Source organism: Lissotriton helveticus, chromosome 2_1 (assembly GCF_964261635.1).
Source record: "Lissotriton helveticus chromosome 2_1, aLisHel1.1, whole genome shotgun sequence".
NCBI classification, from domain to species: domain Eukaryota; kingdom Metazoa; phylum Chordata; class Amphibia; order Caudata; family Salamandridae; genus Lissotriton; species Lissotriton helveticus.
The window spans coordinates 1,657,258,790-1,657,273,751 of record NC_136059.1 but is presented as its reverse complement, the minus strand read 5'-3'; the positions used below and the strand labels follow the sequence as shown (position 1 = coordinate 1,657,273,751).

The following is a 14,962-nucleotide window of genomic DNA, read 5'->3' as shown; positions in this document are numbered from 1 at the left end:
ACCTCCAATCATCTGAAACTAAATGCCCATAAAACGGAATTCTTGCTAATTTCACCACCAAGGAGCAACGCTGAAATAAAGGAATGGACCAAACTGCTGACGGCACTAAACTGCACCCCAACGCTAGTCAATTCAGCGAAATCACTTGGAATTACCTTAGATGAAAATCTTGACATGAAAGCGCATATTAATTCAATGGCGAAAAGTGCCCGCTTCCACTTGAGTTACTTAAGAAAATTAAAACCATTCATCTCGGAAGCAGATTTAAAACTGGCTATTCAATCTTTAGTTATATCAAGGATCGAATATGGTTGCTCCACTTTAGCCGGCCTACCAAAAACTTCCACAGCCCCATTAAAAGCCTGTCTCAATGCAGCGGCAAGACTCATCACGGGGTCTAGGAAATTTGATCATATATCTCCGCACTTGAAAGCACTAAATTGGCTACCGTATGAGGCTAGAATTCAAATGAGGATAGCATGCATTACCCACAAAGCGGTGCACTACAACACACCAAGATATCTAGCCAAGAAAATCAAGCTATCGGGTGGAATCAGACCAACCAGAAGTGCCAAGGAGCTATTGTTGCGGCCAGCCATCTTCCGTAAGAAAAAGTCTTATGACCGATCATTCTCTGGAGCTGCCCCTAGAGTCTGGAACTCTCTCCCTCCAAGCATCAGGAAGATTCAAAATATTGTTCAATTCAAAGGGGAATTGAAAAGTCATATGTTGAGGAAATACCTTGACTAGGGAAGCTAACGGAACTCTAAGACGAATATCCTTATTCCGAAGTAGGGCGGCCATCCTCAGGAACAATATCATCGAGAAGTGAATGACTTCACCCAATAATCGGAACTGAACTTTATCCTCACTGCCATCTCCTTACTAGATGAACCGATAACTGTTCTATAGCAGAAAACTATATAACCTCTACCTCTGTATTTATCGATATAGATAGGGATATAAGCTAGCCTTAATTGCACATGCATGTGGAATATATATATTTATGCACTCTCTCTTAGCCTTAAGTTCTTCTACCTCATATCTGTTTTGTTCTATAATTAATATTGTACTGCCAATTTGTGACCGATCTCGATGTTAAGCGCTCTGATACCCATGGGTCTTGTTCGCGCTATACAAAACACTTTAATAAATAAATAAATAAATAAATAAATAAATAAGACGCCTTAAAGCCAAATAATTAAAATTCTCTTTTAAAAAAAACACGCCTAGACTTTTTTTTTAGATGACTTAAAACGCGGACCTAGAAACCCCCTCATCTGTTAAGCAATCAGATTGGTCTAAGCTATATGACCACAACAAACAATATGTTCGAGGCATGTGGGCTGCTGAATTCATATCTGTTCATAGATCGCCGCCTAGTGTTGGGTCCGGATGATTGCACATTGTTGTCCTGGAAGAGTCTTCGAAGTATCACGAGATAGGTGGCTCCTCCCCTGGACTACAGTGCGCATGGGCATCTTCTCCATCCTCAGATTGTTTTTTTCCGCCATATTTCATATTGATTGTTCTCTGGTACCCTCTAGATGAAAACTTAATTTGCGATTAAATTCATAAGAGAACCGTTCCTGGCATTCATAACGTCTGTATCAAGCAAGCAGGAGAGCACAGCCCCAATTCTTTTGCCAGTCAACTTAATTGACTTTTAATTTCTTCATTGGAAGCGACAGTTCTAATTTTTAAAGAGATTTATCAAACTATGCCGAAGACCATGTCGTCTGCATAGAGCTGGCATGTTATCCTTCCAATTAGGCGGGATTAGCTAATACTTCCGGTAAATCAGAAAAAAAGGACTGAGAACTATTGGATTAAGGGCATCCCCTGTTTCACTTTTGCTGGACACAGAACCTTGCTTGCCAGTTTTCCACTTCAGTTGACCTAAATTTCACACAGTTTTACAGAGATGTAAAATAATTGAGTAAGGTATATGGATACATTAATCATTCAAAAAGCTCAATCGATGTTCTAAAATGTAGTGGAGAAATCCACAAGTCCCAATGTAATGATGCTATTCTCACCACGAATGATCACTTGTCATCAGTGCAGCAATGCTGTACATTGTGAAAGTTGTCATGTTGAAAATGGTTTGGGTTTTTGAAAGTCTATTTATGCTAACTGTTAAATAAAATTGTGACGCAAATAGTTTCACCAAAATGAAGCAATACAAAACGAGTATTAGCCTGCAGGGCTATTCATCCTACTCATTTGTCTTCTTTTCTTGAAGAGTAGACAAGTACATTCAACATTTCAACTAAATTGATGACGCGCCTTTTATTGCTTACACCCATGTGACTCAACTAACTTTTCACTTCATGCTGGAAATATATTGCTTTACATGTAAAAACAGGAGAAGCACTTTTATCTTTTAATTTTATTTTGTAAAAAAATTGCACTTCTTAATTTAGTGCAGTTATAAATTACACATTATTTCATCTCCTTCATTATCTATCTACATGACACATCTACTCTAAAAACAGTCCTGATTAGTAAAAATAACTGTTGCAGGCACCCCGTTCCATTCACACATTAACATACTAGGTAATTCTTGATAGGAGAAAAAACACATTACATAATTGTAGTCTGTTATAGAAACACTCTAGGTTGTTTATTTCTCCTATACTATTCAGTCAGTTTACAAAACGTCTGTTGACATAACCCCAAATTTCGGTCCTTCATCAGGATGTTTTGTATTTCAACCCATTAAAGTTAATCATCCATTCTCTAAAATCTTTATGTATGGTGTGTTTTATTAGATTAATCATTTTGATCATTCACCCCACACAGTAACTTGTTGGGTTCTAGTATTGCTATTTTTTCACCAGTCTCACAATGTTTGTACCTCCAAATACCTCAATTTCCTTTCACATGTTCTATGTGCTTTTGTTGTATGTCCTTTAGGCTGCTATTTCCAGTCTTTGTCAGTTAGTGCTGTATGGATCCCCCACTTGGGGAGGACTTCACCTGGCCAAGACTATTGGCAATGGCTCTCTATTCTGGTATCTTTCTCCTTCTACATAGTCTTTCATGTCGGCAGTAGTAGTTCGTTCTTTCTTATCAGGATTTTATCAGTATGTTAGTGAGTGAATGAAATGGGATGTCTGAAAGTTTTTTTGTTTTTTTTAATTCTTCAGTACAGTTTTTAGTGTGTGGTGATTAAATAGTGTGGAATGCATAATTGCATTTGAAATTAAGGAGAACAATTTCCAAAACCTTGTTGTACAACTCAAAATAAAAAAGACTGAAGACATAGGTGAATCTCCTTTTTTTGAGATACTGAGCAATATATTCCCAAAGCAAATTGAAAAGTTAGTCTGCAGGGCTTCATTGGACCATAAGCTTGAGGACTTCTATTCTTAAGTACTGGGGATTGATTTGAATGAACCTCAATCAAAACCTCTGGCACAGCCTTGTGTAGGTTATGTTATCTTTGCAGTATTTGGTTAGTATGCAACTGCTATTAGAATAAACCTGCAGGACACTGGGCTGTCTTGGATGTATGACTTCAGATGCTACTTGAGTGCTGGAGAGTTAGTAAACATAGGATTTGTTTCAGGTATTTGTTTTGTTTTTCGGACTGTATTGTATTAGTTGAGAATGTTGAACATTTGGTTAGATTGCAAGATGAGCACAAGTGGTTAGATGATTGGGTGGAAGGGTCTTGTTCACATAGCCAGAGAGCATGGGTTTAGTGTCAGATGGAGGGGCCAGATGTTTTTATAATTTTTTACAGATCTCTTAGGATGGTGGTAACCTCCGTTGCCCACGGTTAGTCTATTCATAGCTCTATTAGTTGTGTGGCATGGGCGAGTTGTGTATCTGTCTGATGTTTTATCTGTGTGCTGTTTTATATTTGTTTTGTAGGTTTTGGTGGTTAGTGCTATTGAAGGCAACATATTACAGACATTTTACGGCGTATCTGTGGTGTGGTGTATACATGTGAGATATTCTGTCTGTTTTTGTTTGGTATGTGTGCAGGAACTCTTAACAGATGGTGCTATTGAGAGCAAACCGATAACAACTGTACAACATAAGTGCACTACGTCGTATTTGGCGAGACTTGGTGGCGCATGTTGTTCAGAACAATCTGATATCTACTGATGATCATCCTCCTCGTTCCAATATCTTTAGCAACCGTAGTTTCATAAATGTCAAATAAACTGCTCTTTAGGCAATTTGTAGGCATAGTTTGGGTGTACCTTAAATACCTTACCGCCATCATGGGGTATATGATCTTTTGCCCATCTGTAGTGTGGCAGTACCACAGACAAATGATTGATGAAATCCTGGGTCTCATTAATATTCAATCTTGTCTCTAACCCTCCAGTTGCCAAAAAGTTCAGTGCAAACCCCCCAGGTCTACAGCTATTGAAACAAGGCCTTAGTGCAGAGCCTTTACTACATGAGCCCAGTTAATAGAACTATCCTCTCTTTCGTCCGCCACATCTGGTTTAGGGACAGAAAACCTTTTGTTCCTCCTTCTCAGATGCACCTACATTTTGATTATACACATGACATTCAAGGTATGCTTTCTGTGGGATAACTATACCTAGACCACTAGCATTCAACGTGCAACTTCTCATGATGTATTGGACAGCCTTAAAGTATCGCTGTGCAACCCCAGGCCCCCATATCATGCTTTTGATGTTGTTTTACAAGTTTTATTCTGATTAAAGTCCAGCCCTTGCTTTTGCTTTTTACTGAGGGCGATATCAAAAACATTTAGGTGGCACATTTATCCATGTTTGTTGAGTTGCATGGACCACTGGTGTGCTTCCGCTTATAATATAGTACGTTGCAGTAGAGCTTTGGTAACTGAAAAGCCTCCAATTTCTTGAGAAAACTTTCAACAGGGAGTAGACTCACCCAGCTGAACTTCTTTAATTACAGATAAAATTGTGCAGGAAAATCAGTGAGTGAAATCCACTCTGTGTCTAGTTTCCTCCGGAAAATGGGATTTGTATTTACCAGAGAACTCTAAATCAAAGTATTTGTTAAAATGCAAGCTAAATCAGCAGCACTGTAGCTCTGTCATTGCTGACGGGTACATTGCTCAGCAGACGCCATGTTCATGCAAAGCAATACATTATGAGCTTACTTGGCGTAAAATGAGAAATCTAAAAGTTAATTTGACACGGTGAAGATCAAGTGATAACATCTGTAACTGAATAACTTGAGGTTAGCTAGATATTAAACATTAAAACTCCTACCCACGTGGATCGATTTGACAGCACAGTTATCATCAAATAATATACTATGTAAAATTCAAATACGTAAATGTAAAACATTACGATTTGGTTAAACTGTATTGTTAACGAAAGCAAATTTGCATATAGAAATCTCACTTTCCTGTGTGTGCAGTAGAAATGGGGCATTTAATTAAACGTTTACAGCAGCAATCTGTTCTGTAAGTTTAATGTATGGGGTTCATCATGTTGCATCCTCTACACACAGGGGTACCTTCAGAAGAATGAACACATGGCTTCATTGATCTTATTGTCTATTTCTTGCTTTTTGTTTGCCCCACAGGTAATCCGAAGAGGTAGCAAAAGTGAAAAGGTGCTTTGCTTGGTTAGAGAGCGTGCTGGCCATTCCTGTGAGACTGCAGTGGTGGTGATCGTCATTCTGGTGTGGGAAGGCATAAGTCGGAGTTTAGCTGACACATTGTACAAGGAGCTCACCGATACTTTGCCGAAGTATGGCGCCATAACTGCTCGGCGTTGTGCGCTAAATGAAGAGTAAGTGATGTCACTCAGACCTGCTTTCAGCCAAGCGATAAACCTGCTGCTCACAGGAGCCATAGCCATTTTGGCTAATCATTTGTTTTATGTATTTGTCCATTGTATATCTAATCTGCTTCTATCCTGTTCTAGTACCTCATTAAGGCAATTCTAGGCAACCACATAGGGAGTTATTAGCAAGAAGGCCCCAGATGTCTCTAGCTATGACCATGGCAGGATTGTGGGGTTACAAAATGGTACTTTGCATATGATGCCAGAAATAATCACATCATCCCTCTTTACAAGTTTTTGGGGGCTTTTCAGACACTGACAAGAATATTAATGTATACAATAGAGCAATGTCACAGCATTGGTGGTGTAACCAACAACCTCCACCGTCCATTATGGGTCTAGTGTATTTTGGTTCGGAGACAAGGTTCTGGGTGTCCGAGCACAATTCAAAACTGGTTGTGTAGAGTTTGGTTTTGTAAGACAGTCAGTCAGGGCATTTACCAGAGGTCCTGTGCGAGAGGCAGAGGACTTTAAAACAGATGTGGGCTTGCACTGATAATTAGTGGACCGCAGTGTTCCGCAGTGATGTAATACCAACTGGTATTTCAAAGACACAGTACATAATACGTAACCTCTCCACATGTTGTGACAACATCTTCAACCTGTGTGCAGTTAATTAGTGATATAGGCTTTGCAGGCAGCATTCACATAACTGAGAGAAAACTTGCTCCAGGAATCAAAGTTGCAACCTCCTGTTCTTTCCGATTGCTGGATTCTAATTCATGGAGTTTAAGTCTTTATGTTGCACAGATTATATCTTAGTTAACTTCCTCTACTCTGCCCTAAACTTAATTGTGCAACCATTCAATCCCAACTTTCTACTACAGGAACCAGAAAAATATATACCACAACTTGCAGAAGACTTTCAAGCCATTAAGGATCCACCACTGGCAACCCACAGTAAAATGCTATCCTGACTAGAAGACAAAGACTGCCCTTGCGACGTGGTTTCTGTTTGTGATTCCTGGTCTCACAGCTTCTGACCCCGAGTCGCCACATACAGCTGCCTAATGCCCCGCCCCCCTAACAAGTGAAATGTGGAACCCTTACGGGCTAAATACTACTGACCTCAGGCGGATTATATACATTTAGTGATTGTACAATTTTCACAAACCCACAGGCCCGTAGGCAGATTAGAAAGCTCACTGAGTGTTGCTTCCAAATTGTTCTTGGTTGTGTGTGGTCATCATAACCCACCCAGACACAGTGACAGAGCTGTTGTATGTTCCCAGTGACAGTGCATTCATGTGCAGACAATCACAAGAATGCAGGAGAAGCAGCGGTGTGCAGTCAGCCACAAAACTAGCAGTCAATCCGCAGCCATCAACAGAGAGGAAGCTGCAGTGAAAGGCAGAGCGCCCGGACATAGAGCAGCAAATAGCAGTTTTGTGCACTTAGTCACCGACCAGTCGGTGAAAACTAACACACTCATGGAGCACTCTCATAACCTCAGTCACATGAAAGCCAGTCACTCCCACAGCAGTCATGGGTATTTCATAGCAGATCAGTCAATTACAACACCGAGTAGTTTGAGCCACGGAGCAAACGATGTTCAGCCAGTAACAAGAAGAAGTCAAGTGTTGGCAAAGAAAGAGCAGGCGCACAGAATGGTCCGTCTCCCCTATAGCTAGCAAGGTAGCTCCATCGAGCATCAGTCAAAATAGCTAGGTCTCCACAGACGAGAGAAAGTTCACAGAAGAATGTCCAAGTGTTTAACAGGATGGAAACAGTGAACAAGATCGGGAGAGGGCAAAGGTCCAAAACTGGAAAGAAGAAATGAATAGAGCGGATATGGGTTAGGGGGTAGAGTGGAGGGGGAGGAGGGGGCTTAGAGGTCAGGTGAGACGAAGGAGAGGAGGTGACGGCCGAGGAGGGAGTCCACAGCTCATCTCCCCTATAGCTAGCAAGGTAGCTCCACTGGGCATCAATCAGAATAGCTAGGTCTCAACTGTGGGTGGAGAGTTCATGGAGTAACTGTCCTGGAGGGTGAGCTGAAACAGGGAAGGGTGAAAGCAGATCAGAATCAGACCTGTGACCTGGTATTTTAGACCAGGCCAAATAGAGCATCGAGGAGGGTCTTACTGAGGTAGCCATCTTGAAGACTGGTAAGGGGTATGAGTCATTGATGTTCAAATTCGGTCGATCCCCTCTAATCACTATGACCCAGAAGGAAAGGGGGTACAAGCTAAAAACAGCAGATCAGCCTGAGGAACAGTGCCAGAGAGCAATGGTGAGCTGGGTGCTGTTGCGGCATGGACTTAGCACAGGAGTGGTAGCAGTCGCCATCATAGTGTCAGGCAGCATTGAGGGTCCGATCAATGTGCAGCACAAGTTGACTCAGATAGTAAATACCTTAAATGGTATCTGGTGAGAGGCTGGGTGTGCGTGCCACTACACTGGAAGCTCTGCTGAGATGTACGATTGAGCTACCACCGTCATATACACGCTGCATACATTTCTGCTGCTGAATTCTGCAGAATATTTCAAAAGATGAAATACCCGAGTGGAGCAACACTCTTGTTCAGACCATAGGCCCGGGATTATAACAAGTGTCTTAAAAAGGATTTGTTACTGGGTAGTGGGACCACCCAATTGGCTAGCTATTATATTGGATAGGCTCTGAACTTTCTTACTCTGGACCTGAGCCCCGCACTCCTTCTGCCAGTCTGTTGGGATGCAGTTGTCTCTTCTGCTATGGGGGATCCGTTCTAGTACAGTGAGAAAATTGAAGATCTCTAACTTGGGTATACGCATTTACCTTCCTACCCTTTACTTCTATGAAGAGAGAGGAACAGCAGGGAATAGAGTAGTCCACAGAAAGTGCTAGCTAGATTTTTTATGTGGGAGCTAGATTTTTTATGACTAGCAACAACTAGACATGTGTATGCTCTGATGTTCAAATTTTGTGCACTGCTGATGATAAAAATGCAATTTATGCATACTGTTAAATTTTTCTTTTTTATCTCCTAATTGAGATTATAAATCTTTTAAATTTAAACTGTTGATTAAAACAATTTTTTTTTAATTTGTAAAGTGTTCTTAAAAAAAGAATTGTGAGGTTTGTTGTCACTGAAAATGTATGTGAGTGGATTGACCAACCAGAGAAGACTATGGTCTTTGTTTAGAGTTTGGTCAATATAGAACATCCACCAAAATGTGACGGATTTCCCACCCTCAAACCTTGCAGTTATTCTGTGCCAGCATGTTTAGCGTCTGTCATGTTTGTGATGGCGGAAAAAGTGTGATTTTTTCCTGGTTGGGACTGCCAGAGAAAGCTTGGGGTCCCAAACAGGAAAACAAAGAAATGACCAGCTCTCACTGGGTGTAAAATCCCAGCACGTCAGGGACATATTTTGATTTAGATAACAGACCACAGCTTTAGGGGATTTATTTTTCAAAACCAAAAACCTCTGCTGTGCAGGCACATTAAACAATGCACCTTCTCAGCAAAGTTTCAGTGCCTTTAGATGAGCTGTCAAAAAAGACTCTGCTAAAGGCAGAGCAATCTCACCCTTCCTCGTGGAGATGTTTATATTGAGCTGGCCCGCAGAAAACATCCATCCATTGATCTGGTGGACCAGCAGGCAAGCCTACATAAATGAAACATGGCCCTAAGTGTTAACTTGCACTTCCCTCTGAGTGAATTTTTCCACTATCTCTTTTTGTTTCAGACGTACATGTGCATGTCAAGGGCTGGACAGTGAGACGTGTGGTGCCTCCTTCTCCTTTGGGTGTTCGTGGAGTATGTACTATAATGGATGCAAGTTTGCCAGAAGTAGAGTTCCAAGGAAGTTTAAGCTATCTGGTGATGATCCAAAAGAAGTGAGTCTCCTTTTTAAAACTGATATCTTTGCTTCAATTTCTTCTTCATAAATCTTTTTGTTTTGCTTTTTGCCAATAAAACAAAGAGAATTGTTGTATAGTGAAATGCATCAGTAACCAACACCATTCTGCAGAACATAGGCAGTCTCACGCACAACAAGAGGCAGTCATTAAAACCCCTCTCTGCTGGTCAGGAGAGGGTCCATTTTATGGGAACATTGATGTGAGGACTAAGTTGGCCCCCCGAATGGCACATTCTCACTGTAATACTGAATAAACAAAGGCCGCCAGGAACCCGAAGCCACACCACCTGATAAAATCACCTTAATAATGATTCCAAGTTGCACGCCTCTAATGGTCAGGTGCTTATCGACCATACACTTAACAATTTGTTACATAAGAAAGAGAGGCAACAAAAAAACTATTGAGTATGGAAAAACAGTTAGCATAAATCAAAACTCGTAGGGTCCTTGTCACTGTGGGAGATTTTTCTTCTTTATTCAAACTTCTTCAACCACACTATACCCATGCAGCCAACGCTTTTCGCCAATCACAGGTTTCATCAGGACACTATTGTAAGTTCACTGGTTCTGCACACACTCAGAAGGACCAGAAGCAGTTTTTAATCCAGTCAAAGTAACAGTAAAGCACCACTGTCAATTGTGGACATATTCCAGTCAGTCCATTCCTAGGCATCTCAGATTCCAACACCACACCGCAATCTCACGGTCAGTCCTCACAAGCACTCATTAAATGTAGTTAAAAAAAACAAGGTAATTTCTGCAGTGGTCAACAGTTGAATACAACGAGCTGCGCCTCGAATCAAGGAACCCTGGATCATCATATCACGGTAGAAGACTGCGGACACGACCCTGTTCAAGCCTTACATCGCCATTTGACGATTTACTGGTAGTTTGATTGGTTTAAATATTGTGTTGTATGGAAGTCTTGTCTTAGAAGCAAAATGTCTACTCGAAGTTCGTCCATTTGCATTCCAGCAACATGTTTGAACATTTTATGATCTGTGGAATAATATCCCCTGAGACTGATGACTCACTTTTTGTGGGAGGTCCTTCAACCGCCAGAGCCGCCTCACCTGAAGTTTTGGCATACCTGTACATTTTTGTCTGGGACTGATGTGTGTGCTTGTCTTTGACCTTGATGGCATTCGCTTCTCTGAATGGAAGTGATAAGATAAATGGGGAGGATCCAAAGGTAAGTGGTGGAGAGAGTCCCAGGTTCATTCCTGTGTTGCGCCACTGTGTGCCCTCTGTGTGGAGATTACTTTAGTAGACATCTACAGGAGTCATTCCATCCTTTGTGCATCAGCAGTGGTGTCCTCTATTGCTTCCTGTAGTGTGTCTCATTCTGCTCCTCTGGGCAAGGCTCTAGGGCTGCATGGTGGAGAGGTCCACCCCATCCTTGGTTGTGCTGTCCCCAATAACTACTGCACTGCCTGTGCATGCCACTCCTTAGTCCCCTCCTTCAATTTCATGTATGATGAGGGCTGCTACTTGTCAAATGCCTGGTGGGTACAACATTACCTTGATGCCCATTCCTCTGCTGCACCTTCTCCCACTGTTGAGGCTCTTCAACTCCATATGCTGCCCCCAGGCCAGGGAGTCTTAATTGTATCTAACAAAATGGCCATGCATCAGTGACTGCCCTTGCTTCACCAACCTGGAGAAGTGTGGCTCAATGGTTAGAGCGGCAGACCCTGATGCAGAGGTCTAGCCCGGGACCAGGGTTCAATTCCCCGCCTCGGCGGGTCTTGGCCTCAAAAATTCCACGGACCTGATAATTCTCGCCTCGGTGCCTATTCCAATCATGGAGTCCCACTCTGCAACTCTGGGCAATAGCTTGCTTAATCTCCACAACGACCCCCACAACGCTAAGGATGCCTGGCCTCCACCTTGGGGGGTGCCCAGGAGTGGACACTTCACAGGGAAAGCCAGGATGGGTTCCACAGCGGTATTCGTACAAGCGCCTTGAGACCCTTGCGGGTGAGTAGTGCGCTATACAAGTATCAATTTACATTACAATTTACATTACTAACCTCAAGATCCGCCAAGGTTCACCATTAGCAGAGGGAACAGCATGAAGAACTTCTCACTGGCAGCCAGTCACATGCTTTATAAACCCACTTAACATAGAAAAATAAGGGTACAATTCTGTTCCATAGGAGACCCAGGAATTATATCACTGCCTGTTTTGCTAAGATGAAACAAATGCATGAAGTCATGTTCTTATAGAAAGTTGTTGACTGTCCTACAACAAATGCCTCTAATGCCAAATCACAGAGGAAACCCTTGCCTCCTCTGTTGAAATATGAAAAGTTTCTGTTGCTGTAACAAAACAACTTTGTGTGACCATTTTACTGTGTGTCATACATGATTTGTTTAGCCACATCAGGATCTCTTCAGATTTGAGAAAGGGCGTGGGTTTTTTAGAGCCCAAAAGCTTAAGGTACATAGGGACAGTCAACCCAAGAAATGTAGCTCATTCTTTGAGTGATTACCTTGAAGGTTTGAACCAGCATTTGAAAATCCTGTCTACAGTTTTGGCTTTAATTGGAAATGGCATATCTCCCTCTGGAGGGTCAAGCGAGTCAATTGAGAGATATGCAAGTCGAGACAGCAAAGAAGTTGTATGTTCGTAGCATGTGTGGCTGTAGATATATACATACTGTGCATAGTCCTTCCATTTAGTGTTGGGCTTGGACATTGCAAATAGTTTTTCTTCTAAGATGTCTTTCGAGTCATGAGGTGTCGGGGACTCCTCCCTTGATGTAGATGCTCATGGTCACCGGCTGCATTGTTAGATTGTTTTTCTCTGCCATCGGGTTTGGATGTGCTCAAGTGTGCTCCAGGACTTGACGAGTTCTTCCGTTCTTGTCATGGCGCTGAGTCTACTGATTTCCACCCGACGCGAGAACAGTCTTCAGTGCATAGTTTTCAACTTTAACGCTGGTTCCGTCCGTCGGTTCCATGGACACCAGGTGTGTAGATAACAACTTTGCAGACCTACTCAGCAGGATGCAGCACCCTGCTCCCCTACGGCCACCTGGGGGGCACCCCAGGCATAGATCTGTTGGCCTCATCAAAAATCAACAAATGCTATCACTTTCCTGCCAGGTGTGAACACCCCTAGTCCATTGGCAGTGCACTGGGGTTAGAGATCTTTACCTATACTTATCCCTCCCTCTCACTAATTCCACACGTGGTCAGGAAGTTGATGTAAACATCACTCACTCCCATCTTGGTGGCTCCAACATGAGGCAGACAACCATGATTCTCCTCCTACTGGAGATGGCCATTGTCCAACACAAGAAGCTCAAAGTCACAGTAAAGTCAGGCACCCAGACCCCAAGCAACTCAATCTTACGATTTAGCACATGAAGTCATAATACCTTGGGTTACCGCAGGAGTGCATGGACATACTCAAAGAAGCTTGTATACTCACCACACACACCTGCTATGCTGCACTGGAAAGGTTTTGTGCATTACTGTTCTCTAAGCAACATTAATCCACTCATCCCCAAAGTTCAGGACATTATTTGTTATCTCTTACACTTTCGAAAGTCAGAGTTAGTTTATACCTCAATTAGAATACACCTATGAACTATTGCAGCATACATGCCAAACATCGAACTCTTGTCTTTCTTAAAAATCTCTGTGATCAAAGCTTTCATGGAGTGCAGCAAGTGGGTAATCCTACCTAGCATACCCTCTGCCCCAAACTGGACCCTTAACATTGCCCTCACCAGACTTATGGGGCCACCCTTCGAGCCCATGAATTCATGCCCCATGCAGTTCCTCCCCTGGAAGGTTGCCTTCCTAATCGCAATCACCTCACTCAGATGCTTCAGTAAACTGCAGGCCCTCACTCTCCAGAAAACTTTTTTCCAAGTACACAAGTAAAAAGTGGTTCTGAGGTCCAATACCACGTTTTTGCCCAAGATGATCTCTCCGATTCACATTAACAAATCCATTGAGCTCTCGGCTTCTTCGCACAACCTGACTCACTAGCTGAAAGAGCACTCTGCATCCTTGACCTCAAACATGCTCTTATTTATTACAATGACAGGACCAAACCCTTTTGTAAAATACAACAGCTGTTTGTAACATTCTTCCAACCTCACAAAGGTCAGGCCATTTTAACGGCAGCTATAAGCTTGTTTGTTAAAGGCATCCAGGCCTGCTACACTAAAACTAAAAGAACCCTGCCTTCCCACCACAGACCACACTTCACTGCTGGGTGCTACTATGGCCTTCCTAAAAAACATATACTTAGCAGACATCTGTAAAGCTGCCACCTGGTCCACTCTACACACTTTTAAAAAACATTACTGTGTGGACTTCATGTCAAGAGAGCAGGCCAGAGTTGGGCAAGCTGTCCTCAGGACTTAATTTCAGACCTCTGAACCATCCACTAGCTAGGCACTACTTAGGGAAGTACTGCTTTTCAGCCCATGAACTGCATATGTATCTTGTCAGAGCCCCGTTCAGATGGACATGGGGCAAGCAGGAGTTATTGGGGCCCACCATCGTGGCAGAGGCCTTTCACTGCTGACGTCCCGGAGCCCGCCCTACTAATGATCCTGCTTAACTGGGTCAAGCATCCCTTCTGCACCTGGCTCTGAGTTAGGTAGCGTCGGATGAGCAGTCAAGGTGTCTCAGGCGAGAAGTACAGATACCTGTCAGTGAACATGACTCATAACACATTGTGCATGCAGTGAAAACAAAAAACCAATGTCCAGTCATATACTTGTTTTTATTGTTTTGTGGGAAATGCTACCCACAGACTACAAGCAGTGAGGAAAGATATGCCTGTCAACCATGCCAAAGGCACAGAATGTTAAATTAATCCCAATCGCTGTTGGTGAACTCTGACTGGGGGTGAGGATGCAGAAGTGTGAGGCCTTCTTCATATTTCTGGAACTAGGATATGGCCAACATTCAATAATTTTGGCTACCAACAGATGAATGGCCAATGGAATTTGAAAAAGGAAGTGGATAAATAATATACCATTTGCATTGTGATAAGGAAGCTTTCTCCTGGGCAAGAAGAATACATTATATTTTTAATAATGGTAGTGAGATCAAAAGCACACACTCTACTGGTTGAAGCAGGATTAGCTGCCAGGGAGGAATGTATTTGACAGCCAAAAGGCATGGACTTCTGGACCACCCCAAGGATACAAAAGGCTCCTGTTCTGGTCAGAAGAGTTTGTTGGTCAACATTATAAAAATCTGCTGAAAATGAGTAGAGCTCATATGATGCAGCTGCCCAAGACAATGGATCATGTAGAACCAACACCAGTACAAAGG

At 42.5% G+C, this 14,962-nt stretch overlaps 1 protein-coding gene across 1 annotated transcript in view; it reads left to right on the top strand.

Annotated features, from left to right (window-relative positions):
- The window catches only part of TET2 (tet methylcytosine dioxygenase 2), a 206,923-nt gene that overhangs the window by 164,472 nt on the left and 27,489 nt on the right, over positions 1-14,962 (top strand). The window contains exons 5-6 of the mRNA XM_078676620.1: positions 5,548-5,756; positions 9,482-9,632. Coding sequence (XP_078532746.1) covers positions 5,548-5,756; positions 9,482-9,632 — 360 coding nt within the window. The remainder of the gene's footprint in view (positions 1-5,547; positions 5,757-9,481; positions 9,633-14,962) is intronic.